This window comes from Calypte anna, unplaced genomic scaffold (assembly GCF_003957555.1).
Source record: "Calypte anna isolate BGI_N300 unplaced genomic scaffold, bCalAnn1_v1.p scaffold_212_arrow_ctg1, whole genome shotgun sequence".
Lineage (NCBI taxonomy): Eukaryota > Metazoa > Chordata > Aves > Apodiformes > Trochilidae > Calypte > Calypte anna.
The window spans coordinates 13,231-41,008 of NW_022045484.1; the positions used below are offsets into that span (position 1 = coordinate 13,231).

The following is a 27,778-nucleotide window of genomic DNA, read 5'->3' on the forward strand; positions in this document are numbered from 1 at the left end:
CCCCAGAAAAGCTGAGGAGGGACAATTTACAAGGGCCTGGAGTGATAGGATGAGGGGGAAGAGTTTCAAAGTGGAAGAGAGGAGATTGAGTTGAGATATTAGGAGGGAATTGTTTGGGGTGAGGGTGCTGAGCCCCTGGGTGCCCAGGTTGCCCAAGGAAGCTGTGGCTGCCCCATCCCTGGCAGTGTTGAAGGTTGGATGGGGCTTGGAGCCCCCTGGGCTGGGGGAGGGGTCCCTGACCATGGCAGGGGGGGCACTGGGGGGGACTTAAGGTCCCTTCCAACTCAAACCATTCCGTGATTCTATGAAACCATCAGAGCTTGAAGAACAAGGTGCAGGGATTTCTCCCAGGTTCTTTGGCAGGCTCTTACCTTTGAGGGTGGCTGATGTCTGCAGAGCCTTTGGCTCATGCTGGTGGATGGTTCTGATGATATCTGGGTCGGCGTTGAAGCGGTCTCGGTCATTCTGCCAGAAGTTGCCAGGGGAGAGGAGCAGACAGCCGTGCTCAGGGAGCAGATTCTGCAGCTTCTTCAGGCCAGGGAGCAGATCTGTGACCTGAAGGCAAACTTCTTCCAGGCTTTTGACACCAGAACTGAAAGGCAGAGGAAGGTCTGACACTCACCTTGTGGAGCTCCCAAGGCTGAAGAGATGAGCACCCCGAGGAGCTGCTGCCCCTCAACTCAGAACTGAAGGTCCATGAGCTTCAGGAACCAGGACCTCACTGTATGACCCCTTTATCCTGTACTTTATCCTCCCCATGAGCTGGGGGTGTGCTCATGCAGTTCAGGTCAGCCCCAGCCTGGGAGGCACAAAGGGGAGCATGGCCAGCAGGTCAGGAGAGGGGATTCTCCCCTTCCAGTCTGCTCTCCAGAGAAGGAGACTCCAGAACCTCTCTGGGCAGCCTGGGCCAGGGCTCCCTCAGCCTCACAGCCAACAAGTTTCTCCTCAGCTTCAGCTGGAACTTCCCATCTTCTCCCTTCAGCCCAGGATTCCCTCTCCTATTCCTGGGCACCACTGAACAGAGATTGGCCCCTTCCTCTTGCCCCCCACCCCTCAGCTACTGATGGACATTCAGCAGATCCCCTCTCAGCCTTCTCTTCTCCAGCCTCAACAGCCCCAGCCCTCTCACTCTTTCTCCACCCCAGAGATGCTCAAGTCCCTTCAGCACCCTCCCAGCTCTCCCTTGGCCTCTCTCCAGTAGATCTCTGGCTCTCTGGAACTGGGGAGCCCCAAACTGGAGCCAGGATTCCAGGGCTGCTCTCCCCAGGGCAGAGCAGGGCAGAGCAGAGCAGAGGGGGAGGAGAACCTCCCTGGAGCTGCTGGACACACTTTTCCTGATGCCCCCCAGGATCCCATTGCCCCCCAGGGCACATTGCTGACCCAGGGAGGATTTCCTGCCCACCAGCACTCCAAGGGCTTTCTCCAAGGAGAGAAATGTCCTCCATGTCCTTTCCAGCAGGACACCCCCTGCCCTGTCCTGTCCTGGGGGTTGGGATTATTCCTCCCCAGGTGCAGAACTCTACTCTTGTCCTTACTGAACTTCAGGAGGTTCACCTTTCCCCAGCTCCCCAGCCTGGCCAGACATCTGGAAGCAGAGGAAAGCTGTGCAGGTATAAACTGGTCCTAAAGACAGCCAGAGTGGAAAGTCAGGAGAAGGCTCCTGACCATGAGAAATTCCAGAAAAGCTCTGCAGTAGGCATGGGGGTGAAATGAACCTGCTTGAGTACAAAGCTTGATGTGTCTGAAGGGATTACACAATGCTGCTGTGAGAGGTGTAACCCTGGAGGCCTCTTCCAGACCTCTCTGCCTCTGCCTAGAAGGTTCCTGGCAGTCAGCAGTGAGCAGGGGACATAAAGCAGAAGGTGCAGGATGGGTATGATGTCACTTGTTGGTCACCTCTCATTTTCTTTCACTTGTGAGAAGCTGAGCAATGCCCAGGCAATAAGCAGCAGGAATTACCTGTCCCTCAGGGCATGGTTTCTGATCTCCTCCACCAGCTGGAAGACACGGGAGAGGGGTGAGCGGAACACATCCACGGGCAGGAAGTTCTTCTGCCAGGGGGACACGGTGGCTTTCACCAGGATCTGCTGGATGTAGGCTACAGGAGCCCCCAGGTACTGTGGGGAAAACCACAGGGAGAAGGGAAATGCAGAGGGTGAGTGAGTGAGTGAGTGAGTGAGAAGCTGCTGAAGCAGAACCACCCTGACAAGGCTCCAGGATCCCTCTTTTCCCTTTCCCCATGAGAAGGACCAAACCTAGCAAGAAGAAAAAAACCCCAAAGAGTCTGTTCTGCAAGAGGCAAAATGGCACTGGCCATGCTGGCATCAGGGCTGCTGAGCTGCTCTGCAAGGCAGAGGCTTCCCAGCTGGACTGGGTGCTGGGGTGAAAGGCAGGAGCAGGGACCTTTCCCAAGGCTCTGCTTCCCCAGCTGGGATGGTTCTGCCAGGGGCCATTTCCATCTTCCTGGTGCTGTGCCCGAGGTGCTGCCCCTGCTCTGGGGATGGTGGCAGCCAGAATCTTTGTGCTCTGGTAGCTGAGCCAAGCAGCAAAGCAGAGGGAAGATGTAATGAGCCTGAGTGAACAGCACAGGGCAAAGGGCACACACAGGGAGAATGGGGCAGCAAATGAAGAGAAGGCTGCAATGGGGAGACCTCAGAGCACCTTCCAGTGCCTGAAGGGGCTCCAGGAAAGCTGGGGAGGGACTTGGGACAAGGGCCTGGAGGGATGGGAGCCTGCGAGGGGGAAGGGTTTGCAGCTGGGAGAGGGGAGATGGAGAGGAGATCTTGGGCAGGGAGGGAGGGAGGAATTGTTTGGGGTGAGGGTGGTGAGGCCCTGGGTGCCCAGGTTGCCCAAGGAAGCTGTGGCTGCCCCATCCCTGGCAGTGTTGAAGGTTGGATGGGGCTTGGAGCAATCTGATCAAGTTGAAGATGTCCTTGCTTATGGCAGGGGGTTGGACTAGATGACCTTGACAAGTCCTTTCCAACCCAAACCATCCTGTGGATGATGCTTTAAAAAGCATCCTACTTCCCTTAGATAAAGTTCTTCTGGGAAAACAGACTCTCAAGCAGCATTTCAGAGCTTTTAACTCTTCCAAACACCTGGCACCCATCCTTCTGCTGGCACAAGGCACTGCTTGAAGACTTGCAGGAAGAACCCAGCCTGCACTAAGCAGTCACACAAAGCAAGAAGTTACCAGAGATGTTTCCCATCACTGCCAGCCAAGTGCAGGCAACCAGCAGGGCTGTCTGACCATCTCCTCCCCCCCAGGACTCTCTCCCAGGGCAGCACTCACCCAGTCAGGACGCTCGCTGGGATCTCCTTGCTGCAGCCCCACGTCTGGAGAGGGTGGGGAATAATCCTTGACAGGGGTGCTGTACTCCACAGGACCCGTTCCAGGCAGTGGCAGCTTCAGCAGTGGGTAGCTGTGGGTGAGACAGAACAGGGAATGTCATGGGTTTGGGGGTTTTAATGGGGTTTTTAGAGAGAAGAGCTCAACAAATGAATGGGTCGTGAAAGATGAGGCCACCCCGGGTCAATCCAACCTCTGCAGGACACTGCAGGAACACAAGAGGGGTTCAGCTCTCACAGGAACTCTGATGAGTGGGATAATATGGCTTCCTCCCTTGGGAAGGGGTAACTAAAACTCCTGGCACAAAAAGAAGGGAAGTTCTTGCAGGACCACACCTGGATTCCTCTCCATCACTTCCAGGTTGGTGCTGAAAGCACAAAGTGCAGCCACACCTCAGCCATTCCTGCACAGAACTGAGACAAGCACTGTACACCCAGAGCTGCTTTCCTCACCCAAACCCCACCTCCTCTCCTTCATGAAGATTTCAACTGTTTCCAGCCCCTGTCATCAACTTCACTGCTCCCCAAAGCACCTTTAGTAACAGCAAGGAGACACCAGAACACCACAGAATCATTACTGCTTCTTCCTACAGGTGGCTGCAGCAGCTCTCCCATAGCAAAGACTTCAAGAGATGGAAAGTTGAGAAACTGAGGTTTTGGAGAGTTTAGAGAAGTGGTTTGAGCTCCTCAGGTTCTCAAGAGCTTTTAAAATCAGATCAGAATTGAACCAAGAGAAAAAGCAAAACTTGTTAGAGATACCAGAGACACCTGAAGGGAACCTGCAAGAGAGCAGAGAGGGGATTCTCTCCCTCTGCCAGACCCCACCTCAAATCCTGCTCCCAGCTCTGGTGTCCCCACCAGAAGAAGGACACAGAGCTGTTGGAACCAGTCCACAGGAGGCCACAAAGATGCTCCAGGGAATGGAGCAGCTCTGCTCCCAGGAGAGGCTGAGGAGCTGGGATTGTTCAGCCTGGAGAAGAGAAGACTCCAGGGGGACCTTAGAGCTGCCCCCCAATCCCTGAAGGGAACCTCCAGGAAGGCTGCAGAGGGACTTTTCCTCAGAGTGTCCAGCCCTAGGAGAAGGGGAAATGGATTGAAAGTGCAGGAGAAGAGGTTCAGCCTGGAGCTGAGGAAGAAGTTCTTCAGCAGGAGGGTGCTGAGACTCTGGAACAGATTGCCCAGAGAAGCTGTGGCTGCCCCCTCCCTGGAGGTGTTCAAGGCCAGGTTGGATGAGGCTTGGAGCAACCTGGGCTGGAGGAGAGGTGTTCCTGGGCATGGCAGGAGCTTGGAGCAGAGGAGCTCTCAGCTCCTCACAGCCTCACCCATCCTGGGGTGCTGTGGAGATTTGCTCAAGTGGGAACTCTCAGCACCAAAGTGCAGAAGTTTCCTGGGCCTCCTGATGAAGTTTTTGTTGGGTCTACCCAACCAGACCTGGAAATTCTGGAATGCAGAGCTGTGTTCTTCTGGCAGCATTGCCAGCAGTAAGAGAAAGGTGCTGGGGTCCATGCTGTCCTCTGCTGCCTTCCTCAGGGGCTGGATCAGAGCATCAGAGGCCACGGAGGGGACAAGTAACAGCTCAAGTCCTGACCCCAAACTGAACAGCAAAAAGCTGAAAAGGAGCAATGAAATCAGAAGCAAAGGTCCTCAGATTTGGTGTTTCATTAGCCTGACAAAAACACAACACAGAATTATTATCCTTCCCTTGTGCAACAGGAGAAAGAGAAAAAGGAGTAAGAAAATCATGTCCTAATAAATCAGAAGGGAAAATCCCCTCCAAAGCCACTCTGAGACACAGCACAGCCTCTCCTCTCTGACAAGCAGCAGTGGGGTTTGGGCCCAAATGCTCCTGCTTGTCCCAAATCATCTGCTGAGAACAAAAGCTCAAAATTGAAATAAAAATAAATCAAGTGTATGAGATAAAACCAGCAAGTTTAATCTCTGGGCCCAGCAGATGGTTGGTTGTCCATGGTCAGTGTTGAAGAGGTCACAGACACAGCACCAATGATGGGTGAGGGAAACCCTGAACACTTCACACCACTGTTTCCCTGGTTTGGTGAGATCCAGCCAGCCCTGGAGCACCTCCCATGGGAATTCTTTCAACTGTTGCTGTCCTTCAAAGCAAAAATGCCCCAAATCCTGGCAGAGGTGAACATGGGATGGTTCAGGTGTGATTTAAATCCCCCCCAGTGCCCCCCTGCCATGGTCAGGGACCCCTCCCCCAGCCCAGGGGGCTCCAAGCCCCATCCAACCTTCAACACTGCCAGGGATGGGGCAGCCACAGCTTCCTTGGGCAACCTGGGCACCCAGGGGCTCAGCACCCTCAAATTCAAGAATTCCTTCCCCATCTCCAACCTCAATCTCCCCTCTCCAAGTTTTAACCCATTTCCCTTCTCCTCTCCCTACCCCCCTGTGTCAGAACCCTGGTTCTGCTTGGATTGCACCCAAACCTTGCTCTGGGTGTGTGCAGCTACACCTGGTCAGATGGATCTCACCCTTGGCTGTCCCACCTCAACCTCCCAGGACCTGGGGAAAGGAGGGGAAGGTTTGAAGGAACATTCCCAAACCCTCCTGCACCATCCATGGGAGAGGAATCCCAGAATCCCAGAGAGGTTTGGGTTGGAAGGGACCTTAAAGCTGACCCAGTGCCCCCCCTGCCATGGTCAGGGACCCCTCCCCCAGCCCAGGGGGCTCCAAGCCCCATCCAACCTTCAACACTGCCAGGGATGGGGCAGCCACAGCTTCCTGGGTGATTTCAGTGGGTGCAATAAATTGCTGCCTCCCAGGAAGACAACTGCATCCCTCCCTTCATCCCTCTCACCTCCACCTAGCCCAGGGGACCTGCAGTCTCCCTTCCTCACCCTGCTCATTCAGCACACCCCCAAAATCCAGCAGGAGCAGGGGGTTGGCCTGGATGCCCTCCAGAACCTCATCAGCCAGGCCAGGGGAGGGCAGCAGGGTGGGGATGTGTCAGGAGAAGATGAAGAGAAAGGAGAGAGTGGTTGGTTTGGATACACTCAGCCTGGGGAGCACCTGAGGGAGAGGAGAAGGGGAGCAACCACTGGCAGCACAACCACAGCCTGGCCACAACCATCATGATGGGAGGGATCAAGCTGTTCTGGATGCACTGACAGCCTTTTCGGAGCTGGAGGCCATAGAGGAAACCCTCAGATGCCAACCACAGAAACTGGAGTTCCTGAGCAGGAGGGAGGGTTCAGGCACCAGTGTTCACCCAACTCCTTTGCATGTTTCCAAGACAGCTGAGAGGGCCAAGGTGGAGCCTTGCCAGGCCAGCCCCAGGCAGCTCAGCAGAGCCTCAGCCCCTACAAATTGTATTCCTCCTCCTCCTCCTCAGAAGCCAAGCCAAAGATCTTCTCAGCACCCCAGCAGAGTCTTGGGCTGGTGAGGATGAAGGGAAATAGAGAGCTGCCAGGTCTTAGGGCAGGAGGTGACAGCTTGCCTTCAGACAGGGACCAGCTCCCAGCCCATCCCCAGCCCAGAGACACAGAAACCTGAAAACCCATCACTAGTGGGACATGTGGAATCTGACAAGAAGGGTTTGGGGCAGAGGTGGAGAGCTCAGACCCCTGGCAGCAGCAGCTCCTCTGGAGCCTTGGGAAATGCCCAACCACCACCCACTGGTGAATGGGAGATGCTGGCTTTGCCCTGCTGCCCACCACAGGACCCTCAAGAACCTGCACTGCAGAAGGGAGGATTCCCTCTGCTCTGCTTCCTCTTGCAAGCAGAACCCAGGTCCTGTTGCACACAACTTCTGGCTCCATCAGGAGGTCCCAGGACAGACTGCTCTCTGTGCATCAGGAACACGAGGAGGCCAAGAGCAACCCAGCTCCTCTGGTTAGCACTGCAGCTGCATTTGTAAAACAATGCAATGTTCTTTAGAAAGTGTTTGTACAGACACACCAAGGGGGCTCTGGTTCCAGGCAGCTCATGGAATACAGAATGTGAGGTGGGAAGGGACCTCCAGGCCCATCTGCTCCAACCCTTCTCATATTCTTGTTGATCTGAGATGTCTCAGCACCCATGGAGCTGAGACTTCCAACTTTCCCAAGTGGGGGAATCCACCCCTTCCCCTGGGAGACCATTCCAAGGTCTGACTGTCCTCAGGGGGACAAATTTTCCTCTGGTGTCCACTGGGAATCTCCCCAGGAGCACCTTGTGCCCATTGCCCCTTGTCCTGTCCATGGGACTCCTTGTACCCAGGGAGTCTCCAGCTGCTTTGGAGCCCCCTCTAAGTACTGAACATGGGCAGAAGGTCTCCCCTGAGCCTTCTCCTCTCAGGACTGAACAAACCTCAGTTTTCTCAGTTCTTGAGTAGCAGAACCTCCTGCTCCAGTCAAGGATTGAGCACCTGCAAAGATTCACCTCCTGTTTAATTCTCCTAATCCCAGGCCCAAGCACTAAAATCTCTCACTAAATTCTCACTCCAGAGGTACCAACTGTTTTTTCTCTGAGCTGGGGAGGAGGAACTGCTCCAGGGTCAGAGATGCTTCAGCAGCACTCTAAGGGGAAAAAAAAGAAACAAACAAAACTCATGTATGATTGTCCCAGTAAAGAATAGGAATGTGTTTCTCCTGAAGTGAGATGATGAACATGAACCTCACCTAGAGAGGGATCCAAAGTAAAAGGAGTTACCTAACAAGTTACCTGTCAATAGGCAGTGGGGCAGGAAGCCCTCCCCAGGAAGTCAAGATTCACCCAACTGGGATTTTCAGCCCTCCAGAGTGATGAGCCAGAGGGATTTTTGCTTTGAACACTAATTTATTAATGAAACCAGCTCTGCTCTGACTTCAGACACATTACAGAGTGTCCACACAAAGAGCTGGCAGGGGGAAAGACAGAATGCACTGGAACAACCTGGAAGAGAGACTGCAGTGGCTGTGCCACCTGCTCCTTGAGACCTCCCCACAAGAGGAGAAAGCCACAAGTCAACTCTTGTCACCTGGGGTGAGACCCAGACCTGATGCTGGATGCACTGGGGACCACTTGGTCCTTTCCTGCTCTTCAAGAAGTTGTCTGAACACCAAGAGTCACATTGCACTGAGATGTGGGAGAGGAAAACAAGAACCAGAGTTACTTTCTTTTGCAGCAGAGTTCTGAAGCTCTCCTAGGTTCTGGGTGCATGCAGGTGCAGAAGAAGAAAGAATCTGGTTTAACTTCTCTCCCTTTCAAGAACTGGGGATGCAGGATCCACCTTTGCTTGCTTGAACAACACAGCTCATTTATTAACCACGTTTAAGGGCTGCAGAACACAGATTGCTCCCTTCCTTACTCTACTGCTTTCTGGTTTTTTCACCTCCTTCTTCAGGGACAACCTTCCCAAGGAGTTATCAACTCCTTTAGGGTTGAGCAAAGGCATTGGGAGACCACTGGGACACTTGTGTAGCTTCTTCCCTTGTTAGGAGGATCTGTAGTTCCTACTGCTCCATGGCTGTCTGAGCACTGAGTTACTGCCCAGGAGTGCTGAGGGGCCCTCACCAGTAGTGTTGGACAGAAACACTGATTAAAAGCTGGACCATGACTTTATCCACCAGCTTCTTCAGCCAGACCTGCACATTCCTCACCCATCCTTGCAGTCAGGTTGGAGATGGGGGAGAAATTCTTGACTTTGAGGATGCTGAGCCCCTGGGTGCCCAGGTTGCCCAAGGAAGCTGTGGCTGCCCCATCCCTGGCAGTGTTGAAGGTTGGATGGGGCTTGGAGTCCCCTGGGCTGGGGGAGGGATCCCTGACCATGGCACTGGGGGGGAACTGTGTCAGCATTAAGGTTCCTTCCAACCCAAACCTCTCTGGGATTCAGTGATTCCTCTCCCAGGGATGGTGCAGGAGGGTTTGGAAATGTTCCTTCAAACCTTCCCCTCCTTTCCCCAGGTCCTGGGAGGTTGAGGTGGGACAGCCAAGGGTGAGATCCATCTGACCAGGTGTAGCTGCACACACCCAGAGCAAGGTTTGGGTGCAATCCAAGCAGAACCAGGGTTCTGACACAGGGGGGTAGGGAGAGGACAAGGGAAATGGGTTAAAACTTGGAGAGGGGAGATTGAGGTTGGAGATGGGGAAGAAACTGTTTGGGGTGAGGGTGCTGAGCCCCTGGGTGCCCAGGTTGCCCAAGGAAGCTGTGGCTGCCCCATCCCTGGCAGTGTTGAAGGTTGGATGGGGCTTGGAGCCCCCTGGGCTGGGGGAGGGGTCCCTGACCATGGGAGGGGGGGGCACTGGGGGGGGATTTAAGGTCCCTTCCAAGCCAAACCATGCCATGGTTCTATTGGCCACACTTCCATTTCTCTGCAGGGTTCTCTTGCTCTCCCATGGTGTCACAGGATTTTTCAGCCCCTGTCTTTCCTGAGGCCATTGTTTGCTTTCTTCTTTTTTTTTTATTAATGAGTGACTGAAACTCATTAAAGAAAACCCCACTCTTCACTTTATGCCTCATGGTGCCCTGGGTGAATTTCTGCAGCCTACTGGTGATCTGTACCTGCAGAACCCTCCAATACCAGCACTAACCAACCAGACACATCCCAAACACACAGTACCAGCAGCTAAGCTGCCACAGACAGCCTGGGGGGAAGCTCTGGGGCTTCACTTGAGGCACCTGGATTCACACTGCTGTAAATGTGAGCCTAGAAAGAGAGGAGAGATACAAGTCCTGCTGAGCACAAGGTTCCCAAGAAGAATGAGGAGAGCTACCAGTAACCCCAGGTCAGATTTCCTCCTGTCTGAGAAATCCTGAATTTAGGAAAGGGAGTGGAGTTTTTACCTTGATCCCTCCCAAAATGCAACAGTTGTTTGGATAGACTTAAGTATATGTATATATGGATAAAGTTCTATGCAAGGTTTGCACTGAAGCAGTTTTCTTGCACTCCTGCATTCACCCCCAGGCAACAGCACCTGAGAGACACCTGGGACAGGAGCCCAACACCACTGGCAGGGCTGATGGAGGAGCTGGGAACCCAGAGCCTGGGCTGTGCTGACTCAGGGCTCGTGGTGGAACTTGTTTTGGCTTGTGAGAGCAGCACCCAGCAAGGCTGAACCCCCCCAGCCAGATCAGCAAAGATCAACAGCACACAGAATCCACTTGCTCCCACCTTGGGGAAGCTTCAGAGCAGAAATAAAGAGCTGGAGATAAATCTGTTGTCACTGAGAGTTACAACATCAGGAAAGCAACACCTTGACTGCTCACAGGCAGAGGTGACCTCAGGTTTTCAACACAAAGATGATCACTGCAACCATCTCTGAACAGCAGAGGAGAAGGAATTCCACCTTCTCCTCTGTGATGCTCAAAGAAAAAAAGGTGTTTGTATCTGGAGCTCTTCTTAGAAGCAGAGGACATCAGCACATCAGGTTTGTTCTGACCACAAGGGAGCAGACACTCAGCATGAAACCCTTGGTGACAGAATCTGTCTGAGCACAAATCTGAGCACAGAACCTTTCTCAGCTCCTTGGAAGTGACTCTGAGGCCAGTGCAACACTTCTGACCATGCAGGTAACTTATCCCCCAGTGGAGTCCCTGAGGAGAGCAAGGAATTTGTACCAACAAGACATGCTGGGAAGGAAGAGTACAAGCTCCAGGGAGAACAGAGCAGGCAAGCAGGGAAAGAGCAACTTCCCCACTTAACTCAAGGGTTTGGAGCCCACCACCAGGTGTCTGGGGAATCCTTTTGTTTTATTTATTGCTTTACTTGATTTATTCCATTAGGTTTTCTTTACTGTTCTCTTCCTAAAGCACAGCAGACTCTGCAGCTCTGCCTCTTCTCTCACCACACAGAAAGAGGTGAGGGGGAAAAAAAAACCCAATTAAAAACCAAAATACAGCTCAGAAGGAAGTTTTTTTACAGGGCTAGAAAACCCCTGGTGTGACTTACCAGCAGGCCAGGATGCAGAGGCCAGTGAAGAGGATGATGGGGATGGGGTAGGAAGCACAGAGCAGCCCGTGGCTGTAGAAAGCCCCCGATATCCTCTCCCGCAGTCTGTCAGTCAGGGTCATCCTCAGCCTGGGGTCACCTCCTGGCCATCCCGGGACACAGCAGGGGCTCAGGCAAGCCCTGCATGTGCCCTGGAAAAGGCACTGGAGCCAGCTGCCAAGTCAGGGAAAAAAACAAAACAAAAAAAACCAAGAAAAAGAGAAAAGTGGTGAGAAAAATAAATAAAAATAAAACTCAAATCCCCAACTCCTTTCTTTGACTCCTCTCTTTCCAGGAGAAGCAAAGGGAGAAACATGTTGTTATGTTAAAATAACATCACACTTATTTGTCAATAAAAACTAGCACTTGTTAATGAGCCCACACCTGAGCAGGTTTCTTGGGGTTTGTCCCAAGGGCAGAAAACATCCCAGCACCTGATGGGCAGGGAGAAAGGGCAGGAACCCAGCTGGGAATCCAAGGGGTTGGGAGGGGAAGAAGGGAAGAAAAGAAGGGGAAAAGGGGGGAAAAGGGGGAAAGGGGGAAAAGGGAGGAAAGGGGGAAAAAGGGAAAAGGGAGAAGGAGAAAGGGGGAGAAGGAGAAAGGGGGAAAAGGGGAAAAGGGGAAAGGGGAGAAGGAAAAAGGAAAAAGGGAAAAGGGAAAGGGGAAAAGGGAAAGGGGAAAGGGGAAAGGAGAAAGGAGAAAGGAGAAAAGGGAACAGGGAAAGGGAAAAGGAAAGTGGAAAAGGGAAAGGGGAAGGGGGAAGGGGAAGGGGAAGGAGCTGAGGAGTCTAAGACTGAAGTGGCATCCTGAGGTGCCAGCAATGCCACCCAAGTCCCTGATGCTGGCTGTCAGCAGGGGCTCCAGGGAGGTGCTCTGAGCATCCCTTCACTCAGAGCTGCCCAGAGGTTCAGGGGTGACACAAACCAGGTCCCCAGGGAAGCTGGGGCACAGGAACCCTGCCCTCTAAATCCATGGATTTTGGTTTGTTTAACCCAAACCGCAAAGGCTGTGGTTGGTTCCCAGCAAAGCTGTGAGCAGGGAAAGGCTTCATCCCAAGGGTTCTCCTTCCATCCTGTGATTTTCTCTGGGAGGAATCCCAGGCCATCCCTGGGATGGAACACCCAGATTGGGATCTCAGCCCCAAGGAACCAATTCCTGAGGAGCCCCTGAAGGCTGCAGGGCCCTGAGTGCCACCTGAGAGTGCTCTGAGCACAGCAAGAGGAGGGGAGAAAATAAAACTATTTTAGGGTCCTTGAAACTTCCCCTGAAACACATGGAATGTGGAGAGAAACACAGCAGGGGACAGGGGGGACAGGCTGGAAGGGGCCTCAGGAATCACCTCACCCTTTCCAGGAGGGATCAGGGTTTGGATGAGACTTGGAAGTGTCCAAGTGCTGGGGATCCACCACCCCCTGGGGACATCCCTGCAGCTCCAGCTGCTCCAGGCCCAGGCTGGCAAAGTGGGGCCAGTTCTGCTTCCCTGCTGGTGCTCATCAGGAGACACAATCCCAGAACCTCTGCAGAACCTCACAGGCTGTGCCAAAGCCATCCTGGCTTCACTCCCAGCCTCCCAAGATGGGATATTTGAGCCCCCAGTCTTCCCCTCCCAGGGCAAACGTGGAGCTCAGCACCCACAGCTCCTCCCTGTAACCCACCCTGGGCACCCACAAAAACCTGGGTGCTGCAGGCTGGGAAGAGGGGACCCAGCAGAGCTGTCCTTGTGCTAGGGCTGGGAATCAGGATGGGACCATCCCTGGGCTGGGAGGAACTGGGGAACATCACCTGTGCCATTGCTGGGCAAGAAACCACAGAGTGCCAGGGGCTGGAAGGGATCCCAGAGCTGCTCCAGTGCCAGCCCTGTCCCAGCAGGATCCCCCAGGGCAGGGCACACAGAACACATCCAGGGGGGTTGGAAAGGCTCCAGAGAAGGAGACTCCAGAACCTCTCTGGGCAGCCTGGGCCAGGGCTCCCTCACCCTCACAGCCAACAAGTTTCTCCTCAGCTTCAGCTGGAACTTCCCATCTTCTCCCTTCAGCCCAGGATTCCCTCTCCTATTCCTGGGCACCACTGAACAGAGATTGGCCCCTTCCTCTTGCCCCCCACCCCTCAGCTACTGATGGACATTCAGCAGATCCCCTCTCAGCCTTCTCTTCTCCAGCCTCAACAGCCCCAGGCCTCTCACTCTTTCTCCACCCCAGAGATGCTCAAGTCCCTTCAGCACCCTCCCAGATCTCCCTTGGCCTCTCTCCAGTAGATCTCTGGCTCTCTGCAACTGGGGAGCCCCAAACTGGAGCCAGGATTCCAGGGCTGCTCTCCCCAGGGCAGAGCAGAGCAGAGCAGAGCAGAGCAGAGCAGAGCAGAGCAGAGCAGAGCAGAGGGGAAGGAGAACCTCCCTGGAGCTGCTGGACACACTTTTCCTGATGCCCCCCAGGATCCCATTGCCCCCCAGGGCACAGTGCTGACCCAGGGAGGATTTCCTGCCCACCAGCACTCCAAGGGCTTTCTCCAAGGAGAGAAATGTCCTCCATGTCCTTTCCAGCAGGACACCCCCTGCCCTGTCCTGTCCTGGGGGTTGGGATTAGTCCTCCCCAGGTGCAGAACTCTACTCCTGTCCTTACTGAACTTCAGGAGGTTCACCTTTCCCCAGCTCCCCAGCCTGGCCAGACATCTGGAAGCAGAGGAAAGCTGTGCAGGTATAAACTGGTCCTAAAGACAGCCAGAGTGGAAAGTCAGGAGCTGCTCTCCAGCAGGACACCCCCTGCCCTGCCCTAGGGTTGGGTTGTTCCTCCCCAGGTGCAGCCCCTGCCCTTGGCCTCACTGCAGTCCAGGAGCTCCAGCTCTGCTCTCCAGCTCTGGTTGCAGAGCAGCAGAGCCAGATCCCAGCCTGGGATCCCCAGGGAATTCCTCAGGGGACACTCCATCCCCTCACCCAGCTCCTTGAGGAAGGGATTGGGCCCAGGACTGGTCCCAGTGCTCCCAGTTCCCCCAGCTGACCCACTGCTGCTGCTCACACCCTCTCTGAATCTTTTTGAGTCAACCCCCAACCCCACCTCATCCCATGGATCCATCCTGCCCAGAACCTCATCCCATGGATCCATCCTGTCCAGATCCCTCTCCAGAACCTCATCCCATGGATCCATCCTGCCCAGAACCTCATCCCATGGATCCATCCTGCCCAGAACCTCACCCCATGGATCCATCCTGTCCAGAACCCTCTGTAGAACCTCATCCCATGGATCCATCCTGCCCAGAACCTCACCCCATGGATCCATCCTGTCCAGATCCCTCTCCAGAACCTCACCCCATGGATCCATCCTGTCCAGAACCTCACCCCATGGATCCATCCTGTCCAGATCCCTCTCCAGAACCTCACCCCATGGATCCATCCTGCCCAGAACCTCACCCCATGGATCCTCACCCAGCTCCTTGAGGAAGGGACAGAGCAAACAGCTCAGGAGCAGCTCCTGGAGCAGCCTCCACCCTCCCCAACAATGCTGGTGAGGAGCAGTGCACAGGGAACCCCTCAAGCTTCTTGCACAGAAGAAAACTGCTCAATTCCTTGCTTCACCTGATGTGGAAATTTAAGATCACATCCAGAGCCAGTATCTGCTCACCAGGTTTGTTGTTAGGTTTGAGCCACTGCTCATCCCAGCTGTGAGCAGGAAGTGCTCCCAATCACAGCAGACCTTTGCCAAGGCAGATCAGCCAACTCACACCTCTGATTGTACACCAAATGTTGTCAAAGAGACCACTTTTCTTCTTATTATTATTCTGTCCTGTTGCATGACTGCAAACCTAAGTCAAAAGCTGGGCTGGAAGAAGAGACCAGGAGGACATTTGCTCACAGGGTACATTTCTGGTTCACTTCAGGTCCAAGGGACTGACACAGAGTGAAGCTCCTGACCTCCTCAGGAGAAGAAAAAGCAAACAGAGAGCTGCAAGGAGCAGGCTGGGGCTTTTCAAGCCTCTTCAGTTCAAAATTAAGTCAGATGTGGAGGGGCTGCTCAGCCTGTCTGCTCCTTCCTCCCATTCACACATGGTTCAGGTGGGATTCATGGAATGGTTTGGGTTGGAAGGGACCTTAAATACCCCCAGACCCCCCCCTGCCATGGTCAGGGACCCCTCCCCCAGCCCAGGGGGCTCCAAGCCCCATCCAACCTTCAACACTGCCAGGGATGGGGCAGCCACAGCTTCCTTGGGCAACCTGGGCACCCAGGGGCTCAGCACCCTCACCCCAAACAATTTCTCCCTCCCCAAGATCTCCTCTCCATCTCCCCTCTCCCAGCTGCAAACCCTTCCTCCTCATCCCATCCCTCCAGGCCCTTGTGAACAAGTATTAAATATCCAGATATATTTAAAAGTATATGAAGAAAATCCCTGCTCAGCAGTAACTTCTCTTGCACTTCAGAACATAACCTGCCCCATCCTCTGGCCCAGTCCTACCCCTGAGCTTTCAGCAGGAATTTACCCCAACATTTCCCAGGCAGAACAGCACCTGGGGCAGAGTAGGAACAGCTCCACCAGTGTTTCTGTCCCCAAAAACCCCAACTCCAGCATCCCTGACCCTTCCCACGTGTGACCTGCCTGAGCTCTGGGGAATGGGAGGAACCCAGAGGAAAGAAGAGTTATTAACAATGAGGGGGTTTTGCTGAGGTTGCCACTAATTTTCCCTCCCAGCCCAGCAGACACTGGCACCACATCTCCTTCAACCCAAAACAGGCTTTGGAATCACAGGCAAAAATCAGCCAGACTGCTTCAAATCCCTTCAAATCCCTGCTTTCCATGAGAATGATTTTTATCCCTGTAAGATTTACAGAGGGTCTGCTGAGCACTGTGTCACTTCTGCATCCCTATGCAGCTCCTCCACAGCACAGGGACATATCCACACACAGACACATGGCTGCAGCTATTCCAGGCATTCCTGGATCCATCCCAGGAGTGATCACTGGTAGCCAATGTGGCCAGCAGGTCAGGAGAGGGGATTCTCTCCCTCTGCCAGACCCCACCTCAAATCCTGCTCCCAGCTCTGGTGTCCCCACCAGAAGAAGGACACAGAGCTGTTGGAACCAGTCCAGAGGAGGCCCCAAAGATGCTCCAGGGAATGGAGCAGCTCTGCTCCCAGGAGAGGCTGAGGAGCTGGGATTGTTCAGCCTGGAGAAGAGAAGACTCCAGGGGGACCTTAGAGCTGCCCCCCAATCCCTGAAGGGAACCTCCAGGAAGGCTGCAGAGGGACTTTTCCTCAGAGTGTCCAGCCCTAGGAGAAGGGGAAATGGATTGAAAGTGCAGGAGAAGAGGTTCAGCCTGGAGCTGAGGAAGAAGTTCTTCAGCAGGAGGGTGCTGAGACTCTGGAACAGATTGCCCAGAGAAGCTGTGGCTGCCCCTCCCTGGAGGTGTTCAAGGCCAGGTTGGATGAGGCTTGGAGCAACCTGGGCTGGAGGAGAGGTGTCCCTGGGGCATGGCAGGAGCTTGGAGCAGAGGAGCTCTCAGCTCCTCACAGCCCCACCCATCCTGGGGTTCTATGAGAGCTGGTGTCAGCCAGGGCAGTGTTTGGGATCCTGAGCTGTTTCCCCATGTTTGCTGACAGGGTCAGTGCCATTTACAGGGTCAGTGCCATTTACAGGGTCCATTTACTTTCCTCTGGCAGACTGGAGACAAATGGAGCCTGGGGACAAGTCTGGTGTCCAGAAATCTGCTCAGCAGCTCAGTGCCAACACGAAGCTGAACTCAGGGGTTCTCTGCTCTCTTTCCCTCACCTTTTCTTCTCTGCTTGGCCCTTGTCCCAGCCAATTTGGCAGATTTTCCATCAGGTATCTCCGTGGTTTCCCTGCAAAAGCCAAATGCCAGCAGTGTTCCTGCAATCATAACAAACCCTGGTGACACAGCCCTGCCCCACATCTCCAGGGAGCAGCTCTCCCATGGGATTGTGCTTTTTTTTTCTGTGTAGTAAGTTGTCAGTGGAGACCAAATCATTGCTGAGGCTGTCCAAGAGCTCTGGGGTGAGGAAGAAGAGCTGGGGAAATGTTTTCTCCTCTTGGGTAAGCTGCCAGTACACTGAATAAAGCAATGAGCTTCCTCTGGCTGGATGCAAAGAGATTAAATTTGGAAGCTGAGGAGTTTTTCTACAGCTGGATACTTCCTTTTTTTTGTTGGAAGTATTTTAGGAAGCAGCAAAGGGTTTTTGGTAGAGACTACATTCAGCAAATTGTTATTTTTATGCAGGAGTGGAGCTGAGGTTCTCTTGAGGCAGAGAAAGCCAAAAGATGCCCTGAGAATTGGCTGGGAAACTTGTTTGGAATGTCAGCCCCTTCTTTGGAAGCAGGGATTATGCTACAGAATCCTTTAGGTAGGGAGAGATCTTTGAGCTCATCAAGCCCAACCCTCAGCCAGGGTGCTAGGATTATTTTGGCTTTCTGTCCCTTTAGTTCCTGTGTCACTGTAGCTACTCCAGCACTCTGAGATCTGATTGAAAGTCTGCAAAATGGGTGAGCCACCAGCTGTAAAGTGGGAGCTGCTGGAGATGGCTTCTGAGGTGCTGAAATCTCAGTGTTCATGTGCAGGGGGAGGAGAAGGGGCAAAAGGGTGAGAAGGGAGGAAGTGCCACAGAACTGGTGTAAAATGTTGTATCAGGATGTAAGTCCCTGATCTTTAATCCTCTCACCTTGCTGAGAAGCCTGGCTTGGGTTGGGTGCTTTATTTATTTAGGAGTTGACCGAGGGGAATGTGCTGCCAAGCAGAGTTGGGGCACAAAATCCAAATGCTTGGCTGCTGGGGAGAGTTTGGAGGGATCTGCAGAGGGTAAGTGAGGAGGGGAGGGGGCTACAGACCTGATCCCACCCTGTGCTCTGGGCCTGCTGGGGGCTCAGAGGTTCAGCTCCAGTCCAGCTGGGTGCTGAGCACTCTCTGCTGGTTCTGCTGGGCTGGACACACAGCTTCTTTCTTAGAGCTGCTTCCAAAACCCCATTCAGACTTGAAACACCCTTTTGGCTGGAGACTTGGAATGGAAGGAGCACAGCCTGGAATGATATTTCCTGAGGAATTTCTGCCTCTTGAATGTGAAACGTCCCCTTCTCTGGAGAGCACTGAGCTGGGAACCTCAGGGCTGGTTTTTAGAGCCTGCTTTCTGAGGGAGCAGTGTCAGGATTAACCCCTTCTGGCCAGCAGCCTCCAGGGGGTTCCTGCACTGGGCAGGATTTTCCCATAGGAAAAGCATTCCCTTCCCCCTGACCTCCCTGGCCCCTCGCAGCACAAAGCCTCTCATTCTTCCCGTGGGAATGGCAGTGGGGAACCAGGCACTGGGTGTTAGAGCTGCTTGTGCAGTGTGCTGGGAAGGCAGGGAGAGCCTTGGGCAGGTTTCTTCTTTCCCCACCTCACTTTTCAGCAGAAGGATTTCTCCCCAGCCCTCAGCAAAGGAGGATTCACACCTGCAGAGGAGGGGGATTGGGGTCCCAAGGCCTGGTCCACTCTCTCTTCTTTCTCCTTCTCCCTGGAGCTCCTGCAGCTGGCACCACTTACTGCACCGAGGGCATCTCAAGGAGATGAACCAGCTCTGCAGCACAGCCAAGGGCAAGAAAACCTGGGCTTTGTTTTATGGAGTGGTTTTTTTGTTGTTTTTTTTCTTTGCTGTGTGTTGATCTGACACTTTGCTCTTTTCTGCAGCTGCTGGGAAGCTTTTTCCTTTCACTTGTTCTCAGGGGGTTGCCTGTGGTGCTGAGTTTCTGGCACTGTCCTGGACTCACAGCTGTGGTGAGGAGTGAGAAGAGGTCAGGGACACATTTCATAGGATTATGGGATGGCTGAGGCTGTGAGGGAGCTGAGAGCTCCTCTGCTCCAAGTTCTGTCCTGGGTGTTCCCAGTCCTCAGCTGCTCTCAGCAGGGCCACAACTCCCAAAGGAGCTTCACAGCTGGAAACAGCTGAATTAGCACCTTACTGGGAGGCAAAGAGCCCTGTGTGCCAGCAACTGGGGCAAACTGGGCCTTGGCTGCAACCATGACAGCTCTGCCTGCAGGTGAAGCCATCATCAAAGGGATTCACAGCACCCCAGGATGAGTGAGGCTGTCAGGAGCTGAGAGCTCCTCTGCTCCAAGCTCCTGCCATGCCCAGGGACACCTCTCCTCCAGTCCAGGTTGCTCCAAGCCTCATCCAACCTGGCCTTGAACACCTCCAGGGAGGGGGCAGCCACAACTTCTCTGGGCAATCTGTTCCAGAGTCTCAGCACCCTCCTGCTGAAGAACTTCTTCCTCAGCTCCAGGCTGAACCTCTTCTCCTGCACTTTCAATCCATTTCCCCTTCTCCTAGGGCTGGACACTCTGAGGAAAAGTCCCTCTGCAGCCTTCCTGGAGGTTCCCTTCAGGGATTGGGGGGCAGCTCTAAGGTCCCCCCTGGAGTCTTCTCTTCTCCAGGCTGAACAATCCCAGCTCCTCAGCCTCTCCTGGGAGCAGAGCTGCAAGTTCTGGATTTCTGATTCTCCTGCATGTGATGTCTGAGAGGAGGAGGAAGCACACCCTGAGCTGTCTGTTCTCCACAGTTTCCATACTCATCTAATGATTTCTGTTTCTTCTCTGTCCCATTCCTAACTTCTAGGCTATGATTTTTCTTTTCTTTTTACTCCATCACGTCCTCATGTTCAGAGAAGCATCAGGACCCCAGGGTCACCTCTGCAGTGGTGGCAGCAGAAGCAAGACATGTTCCTCTGCACATAGAATTATTTTCCCTGTGTGCATCACTCACTGCCCTGGAACTGTATCTCTTGTTTTGTTGCCTGGGCACTTGGTGTGGAATTACTTCTGCCAGCCTGGTGTTTGTCACCATGAATAACAGACAGCTGGTGTTCCTTAGGTCAACACTGTACCTTTTTGGGTTTTTTTAGGGAAGTTCCGAATGAGGCAATCAGCTCAGTTCCTTGGGGGGACTGCCTGGTACCTCCCTCTACAAAAAGAATCAGACATTTGTTGCGACCCTTTCTTAACCTCTCTTGTAATCAACTTCTGCCCACAGGAAGGTTCTGCCCCCTGTTCACATCCCATATAAAGATTTTAGAAGTGGCCATAACACCCTCTGCTCCTGGGCCTTGCTCTGCTCTCACCTTCTGTAGCCCCTTCACTGGCACACCCAGTGCACACCCTTCTGATGGGACAGAATCCCAGAGAGGTTTGGGTTGGAAGGGACCTTAAATCCCCCCCAGTGCCCCCCCTGCCATGGTCAGGGACCCCTCCCCCAGCCCAGGGGGCTCCAAGCCCCATCCAACCTTCAACACTGCCAGGGATGGGGCAGCCACAGCTTCTGGGGGCAACCTGGGCACCCAGGGGCTCAGCACCCTCACCCCAAACAATTTCTCCCTCCCTCCCTCCCTGCCCAAGATCTCCTCTCCATCTCCCCTCTCCCAGCTCCAAACCCTTCCCCCTCGCAGGCTCCCATCCCTCCAGGCCCTTGTCCCAAGTCCCTCCCCAGCTTTCCTGGAGCCCCTTCAGGCACTGGAAGGTGCTCTAAGGTCTCCCCATTGCAGCCTTCTCTTCTCCAGCCTCAACACCCCCAACTCTCTCAGCCTGGCTCCAGAGCAGAGCTGCTCCAGCCCTCCCAGCAGCTCCAGGGCCTCCTCTGCACTGGCTCCAACAGCTCCGTGTCCTTCCTCTGTAATTAGCACTTGGGGTCCATCTTATTTTTGTGGAAATCAATTTTTTCCACACTTCAGGAACTGTACAGTACAAGTTCAGGCTGCCTGGTAAGTGCACTCATACAGACAAAGTATTTATCCTAAAAAAAGATCTCTGCTGGTTACTGTTTGCATCCTGGAATTAAATTCTGGAGTCAGGAACTCCTGGAAAGGGAAAAGTTGATGAAGCTCCTCAGTGTCTGGGCCTGGCCCATGGGCTGGGGCATCCTGCAGCACTGGTGCTGAAGGGAGAGGTGGGTTTGATGGAAAAGCTCCCACGTGCAACTGCTCAGGGGAGTTGCATCAGTCCTGGGGGATTTTGAGGAGATTCCCCAGCAGTCTGTCCTGCAGCAGCTGCAGTGATAAACAAAAAGAGGCTGATTTTTAAACGTGGTGCTGGAGAAACAGCTGTGGCTGGGGGCTTCTTGAGCCAGAGCAGTGCTTGTCCTCCCCAGGCTGCACCCCACCAGCCCTGACCTACCACAGCTCCTACTTCTCATGCCACCTTCTAAACCTCTCTGCAAGCTCAACTCTGACACCTTCAGCTGTGCCTTTTGTTCAGGGGATCCACACACACAGAGGGTGTCACTCCTCAAGTGGTCACTTGGTCAGACCCCTCCTCAGTGTCCTTTCTGGAAAGCTGCCAAGTACTCCATGTATTATGGACTAACACAAAAACCCCAAAGCCAGAGCTGGAGCAGAGCCCCTGAGTTGTGTGTGAAGCACACAAGGCCAGGAGGGAGCTCCTGCACTGCAGGGCACCAACTTCTCCCTCTGTTTCACTCCCAGCTCCTCTGCCTCACCCAGCATCACCCACAGAACAAACCTGAGGAGCAGTTACAGGAGAAAGGGCTGAGGAGGGACTCAGAGCTCCAGTTCCTGCCCCTCACTCAGAGCAGATGATCTCCAAGGTCTCTCCCATCCTGAGCCATCCTGTGGTATTCTCAGGGTGTTTATTTATCAGGTTTGTACCCATCACACAGTGGCACCTCCCAGAACTTTTTAAAACCTCACCTGAGAATCTTCCTAGGACCCCAATCCCAACCTGAGTGCATCCAGCACAGAGGGAAGCTTTTCCTTCTGCAGCCAGACCCAGACCTGACTTATCCTGCAGAGAAATCAGCTGCCTTGGCCAGGGCAGTTCCACACACCACCTCTCCATGGCTCAAATGATGCCCTCTAAAGCTTTCCAACTGGTTTTGGGTTTGGTTTCAGGCTGTGCTTACAGCACAGGGGTGGCAGTACCTCAGGTAAGTGACAGCTTGGAGAATCATAAAATCCCACACTGGTTTGGGTTGGAAGGGACCTTAAATCCCCCCCAGTGCCCCCCCTGCCACGGTCAGGGACCCCTCCCCTAGCCCAGGGGGCTCCAAGCCCCATCCAACCTTCAACACTGCCAGGGATGGGGCATAAAACTGAAATCCAGAGTACACTGAAACACTAGAAAAAGGTATCCAGCTGCTAGCATGAAAAGTAAGAACAGCCACTCTGAGTTTAACCAAGTTCTTGCAGTCTGTCATCCTGCCCCCAGCTGTGAGGCAGCAAATGGTTTGGGAAGGAGTCTGAAGAGCTGGAGAGCAAGGACTGACACTTCCCCCAGGACCCCCACTCCTTACACACCTGGGTGCACACAGAGCTGCTGAAGGGCTACAGGAGCCACTGCCTGGAGCAGCTTTGCATCCCAAGGTTCTCAAGGACTTTTGCTCCCATCAATATATCTGAAAAGAGTTTTGAAACCCCTTCTGGCTGCTGAAGTGTGCTGCAGCCCTGCATCCTTCTGTGTGCTGGAGATCCTCCTCCTGGTGAGGTGTGCCACAGAGTCAGGCTGGAAGGGACCTCAGAGCTCATCCAGCTCCAGTCACTTTCTTCACAATACAGAGATTCCATGATCTCTGCATGTCCTCCTCACACACTTGTTTTCCAGGCAGAAGACAACAACTGTTTATTCTCTTCTCATACAGGAACCATTCCACAGCCATAAGGTTTCTAAACCCATTACATCTGAGAGGGGCCAAAGAGCTGTACCCAAACACCCAAAACACCACAAATCCCCCACTAACCCTGCTCCTGCTGTGCCCCAGTCTGTCCCAGTCACTCCCCAGCTGCCTTGGCCTTCAGGAAAAGACACCCCCCACCTCCCCAGTGCCACTGTCCCTGCCCAGGCAGCTCTCCCCTGTCCCTTTCCTCCATCATATGCTGACTATCAGGACATTCACAAACCATTTATTTGTTTTTATCCCCTGATGGCCTCTGCCAGTCAGGTTTGATTGCTGCCTCAGCCCTTCTTATCTGGTCTTGAAGAAAAAAAAAAACCCCTCTGGGTTTTTCAGGCAACGTTTAAGTTGTCAAATCCATTTCTGGATTTGGAATCCTGTCACCCAGCACATCTGCTCCTGCAGCAGGGAGGAAAGCAACACTGCCAGTTAGTACTTGAAGTGTAAAAATGGGATTTTCTTTTTTTTTTAACCCAACACTGCTTTTTTATGAGAGTTCAGGTACCTGGGAAGCACCTGCTGTTTATTACCACAACACACCCAGCAGATTCCCTCTGTTTTTTCCCCTCAGCAGTCCTGCAGTCATTCATTTACCTCAGCAAACAGGTACCTGACACCACCATGACTTTTTTTCCCTGCTTCTTTATCTATCCTTCCCCTGCAGAGGAAACACTTCCTCGTTCTGAGCCCTCCCTTTGGTGCAGAAATCAGAATTAGTGGTTAATGATCTCTATTAAAACAAACCAACCACCTCTGCTCCATTTAGGTTCTGACTGTCTGGTTCCAACCACCTTTGACCACAGCTATCTTGGATGAGATTGTGCCACAAGAAACACTCAATATCCCTGGTTTATTCAGCACTTTTACAGGCAGGGAGACTTAAACTGGACACTTCACATCTTTAGAAGTGCCCACAGCAGGCAGACCCATCCTCAGAAGGAGAGCAGTGTTCACTGCTTGTGTTCAGGTCACTGCCTCAGCCCTGGCTACATCACCACCTTTTTCAGCTGCTGAATTTAGTTCAGTTTGGTCACTTCTGTAGATGCAACAGCAGCATTTATTTTTTATTTTCTGCTTTACCAAGATCACAGCTTAAATAGGGTCATTTGCTTCCTAGAATAAAGTTTCCTTTCCCCATAAAAACCCCCTCAGAGACACCTTTTGAGCAGCCAGTCCCACTAAGAACACAGCTCTGTAACAGAGAGCAGAAGCTTCCTGAGTGGAAATGTTTCCTGACTGATCAGGGTTGGATCAAACACAGTTTGTGCATTAAGCACTATCACTTCTCCTGAAAAAAAATCTGCTGTGGAAACCTATCAAGCACCAATCCTCCCATCTCAGCTGGATCTGGTCTCTGCACCTGCACACAGCTGTCATGCCAAGGGTTCCTAAAACCACTTGGTTTGGCAGAAAACCAGCAGGCTCCCCGTGGGGGAAACACCCAAGAGTTTGAGGGATTTTCACTCTGAACTCCTGCAGACTGGGAAGTTTTGGCTGTGAGCATCAGCTAATTAACACTGTCCCCACAGAGCCACAACAAACACAGCTCTGCTGATTCCCTGGAATGGGAAGCAAAAATTAAGGAAACTTCAGCAATTTCCCTGAATTGTTCCCTAAAAAAAAAAAATAAAACAAAAAAACCCCACAACAAAACAAAACCCAAAAAAACAAACAAACCACCACCTAAAAAACCCAAACAAACCACCCAGCCTCTAACAGTTCTCATTACAAATAAAGTCAGTCTGCACTTCTTTAATGCCTTCCAGAAGGGCCCTGAGGAGGCAGCAGGAGGGAGCAGAGCATCTGTAAGGGACTGATGTTCAGCAGGTTCCAGCAGCACTTGGTGAGCCTGGGGAGCTACCAGGGCAGGCAGGGTTTTGTTCTCTCCACCATCACACAGAATTCAGTATTTTCCTTTCTAATAATCACCAATTCCAAAACCCAGGACTGGAAAACTCACTCAAGCTCTCTTCTTCCCAACAGTGAAACAATCCCCAAACTACCCTGAGAGAGGAGTCTGGAAGGCTGACTCTGGCATTGTCTTCAGAAAACAAACCAACCATTATTCCCACAGCATCTTTATCACAATGCTCCACACAAGATTAATGCAGTTTTTAACCAAAGAAATGCAAGCCCTCCTCTCCCCTCCTCATTCAGCACCACTCTCCTGCTGCAGCTGAAACTCAGAATTAGAATTTAATTTCCCCAGCTGTGCAGAGAGGCTGTTGTGGCACCCCAGGACTGCCCCTTCACCTGAGGACACAAACTAAAGAATTTCCTTGAAGACAACCACCTTTAAGTCCCTGTTCCTCCACTTTCTCTCTGGGATTTTGGTGGTGTGAAGCAACAATTTACAGGGCTGCAGGACCACACAACTGCTGTGCTCCTCAGGCCTCCCTCACCCTTTGAACACATCACTTGAAGGGAATGAGAAGACATTCCAGCTCAGGAATGCTTCTGAAGCTGGGCCTGGTCTCCTTCTAAACCCAAGGCAGAACTCCTCAGCCCAAGCACCACGTGCTCCCTGCTGGAAAAAAAAATAAAGTCTGTTGTACAAGGGAGAAAGTTGCCTGCAGCTCCCCGGGCAGTTCCCTGTCAGCTCAGCAGCAGAGGAAGGAGGATTCCCAGCTCACAAGATCTGCTGGAAGTGCTGCTGCTCCCCCTCTGCTCATCACCCAGCACGTTCTGCTGCAGAGAGGTGAAATTCTTGGTGTTCCTCAGGCTGCACCTGGTCTTTCCTTTTTTCAACTTTGCCCAGAGAAAAAAAGAAAGAAAAAAAAAAAGACTTTTCTATGCCTAACTCCATGAACTCTGACAACAACAGAGGCCTAGCAACCCACTGAGTAAAAATAACAGTGAATAACTCACCAACCACCCCCAGAGCCTGACCAATCCACTCATCACCAGGACTCTGACACCTAAAAAAACTATTTTAATGCTCCCGAGACAAAACCTGTTTCTTCTCTGCTCTCTCCTGGCCTTCTATTTGGAAAAACAAACAGTGCTGTGTCCAGAACACTGAGGAGGGGTTGGGGAAGGCCCCAGGAGCAGAGCACAGCTCTCCATGTGTCACAGGTTCAGTGAAAATCCCGGGGTGTTTTCCTTTTCTTCTCCACTGCAGGCAGCTAATCTCCTTCCTGCATTACACAACAGCTCCTGTAATCCTAAATTTATCACCCCAGCACGCTGGCAGAGAGCAGCTCCAGGTTTCCCAAGGAGCATGCCTCCTCATCTGTGCCCCTCTCCCAGGGGAGAGGAAAAACTTGACTTTGTCTTTCAGCAACCCTGAAAACAAGATGATGCTGCAGGGATGCTTTGGCATTGCCAGGGTTCTGCCACAGATAAACCCACCACCACCTGGGGATTCCAACACAGCTCCTGGCTCCTTAGGAAAGAAGGGAGGAAAACTTGGAAGGAAGCTGAGTCCTAAATGTCAGCACGACAAAGAGGAGGGTGCTGAGCCAGGAGGATCCTCACAGCAGCCTTGTAACCACCAAACCCAGCCAGCACAGGAGCTGCCCTCCCACTTTCCTCACTCCCTCCATGGCCACAATCCTCCTTTTCCATAAAGCATTTCCATAAAGTCCTCCTGGTTCTGCTGCAGACGGGTGAGCTGCTGGGAAAGGGCTTTATAAAGAAAGTTTTGGACAACAAAGTCTTTATGTGTGAGCTCAGAACTCTTCAGCAAACCCCTCTGAGCTGGGAGGTGCAGGGGGCATGCCCAGGGCTGAGCTGGGCTCCCCTTTTCTCACAGGAATCCCACTGCTGCTCCTGCATTAAAGTGACACCAAGAACACCCGAAAACAACCGCTGTGCTTTGTGTAACTTCCATTAACTTCGGTAAACATCAGGCCAGGAAGCCAAAGTTCTGATGAGTCTATTTAAACAACTCCCTGCTCATTTTCTTTTTTATTTATTTTTTAATTTTTTTTTTAGACCTTTTTTTACGACACCTCCACAAGCTCCACCTGTAAAAGGCACAAACCCCCACATTTGCCTCTCCAAGTTAAAACAAAATACAACCTCTCACACCCGACAAAAACAGGGAAAACACCCCCCACAAACAGGGAAAACACCCCCCACAAACAGGGAAAAACACCCCCCACAAACAGGGGAAAACACCCCCCACAAACAGGGGAAAACACCCCCCACAAACAGGGGAAAACACCCCCCACAAACAGGGGGAAACACCCCCCACAAACAGGGGGAAACACCCCCCACAAACGGGGAAAACACCCCCCACAAACAGGGGGAAACACCCCCCACAAACAGGGGGAAACACCCCCCACAAACAGGGGGAAACACCCCCCACACCCCTTCCCCCTGAACACACAGGAAGAACTAACCAGACCCCCCCTTATCAAACACTTTTAGTCCCACAACACCCCCTCACCCAAACCCCCCAAACCCTGGGGGGGGGGCACAGGCCCCAACCCCCTTTGTGCGCCCTCAACCAGCCCGGAGAGGCCTGGGGGGGGGGGTGTTTACCTCAGGAGAGGCCTAAAGGCCTCGTTTACCTCAGAACTGAGTGCTGAGGGGTTTCATTCCGCGTTTAAGTGCTGGGGGGGGGTTGGGGGGCGCGCACCGTCCCCTCACACGCGTGACCGCGCGTTCCCGTCTGTGAGGGGCGGGTGCGCGCCCAGGCCCGGTAATATCAGGGTGAAAACCCCACAGAACCACCCCGGGGAGCGCGTTCCCCGTCGCCTCTCACCTCAGGACGAGGGAAGCGGCGGCTCCTTCCTCACCTCCCGCTTCCTCCGCGTTCGGCGGGCGAATTTATTCCGCTTTTTTTTCTTTTTCTTTTCGAGGTGAATTTCTCCTTTCTTTAAGGAGGAAAGGGGCGGGATGCTGCTTCTCCTCCTCCTCCCAACCTCTTCTC

At 53.1% G+C, this 27,778-nt stretch overlaps 1 protein-coding gene across 1 annotated transcript in view; it reads right to left on the bottom strand.

Annotated features, from left to right (window-relative positions):
* Positions 1-27,778, bottom strand: part of SCAP (SREBF chaperone) — a gene marked incomplete at its 3' end in the record, with an annotated part of 40,277 nt that extends 12,499 nt beyond the window's left edge. The window contains exons 1-5 of the mRNA XM_030468673.1: positions 27,611-27,778; positions 11,217-11,429; positions 3,293-3,422; positions 1,960-2,117; positions 372-592 (exon numbers count right to left, since the gene is read on the bottom strand). Coding sequence (XP_030324533.1) covers positions 372-592; positions 1,960-2,117; positions 3,293-3,422; positions 11,217-11,338 — 631 coding nt within the window. The remainder of the gene's footprint in view (positions 1-371; positions 593-1,959; positions 2,118-3,292; positions 3,423-11,216; positions 11,430-27,610) is intronic.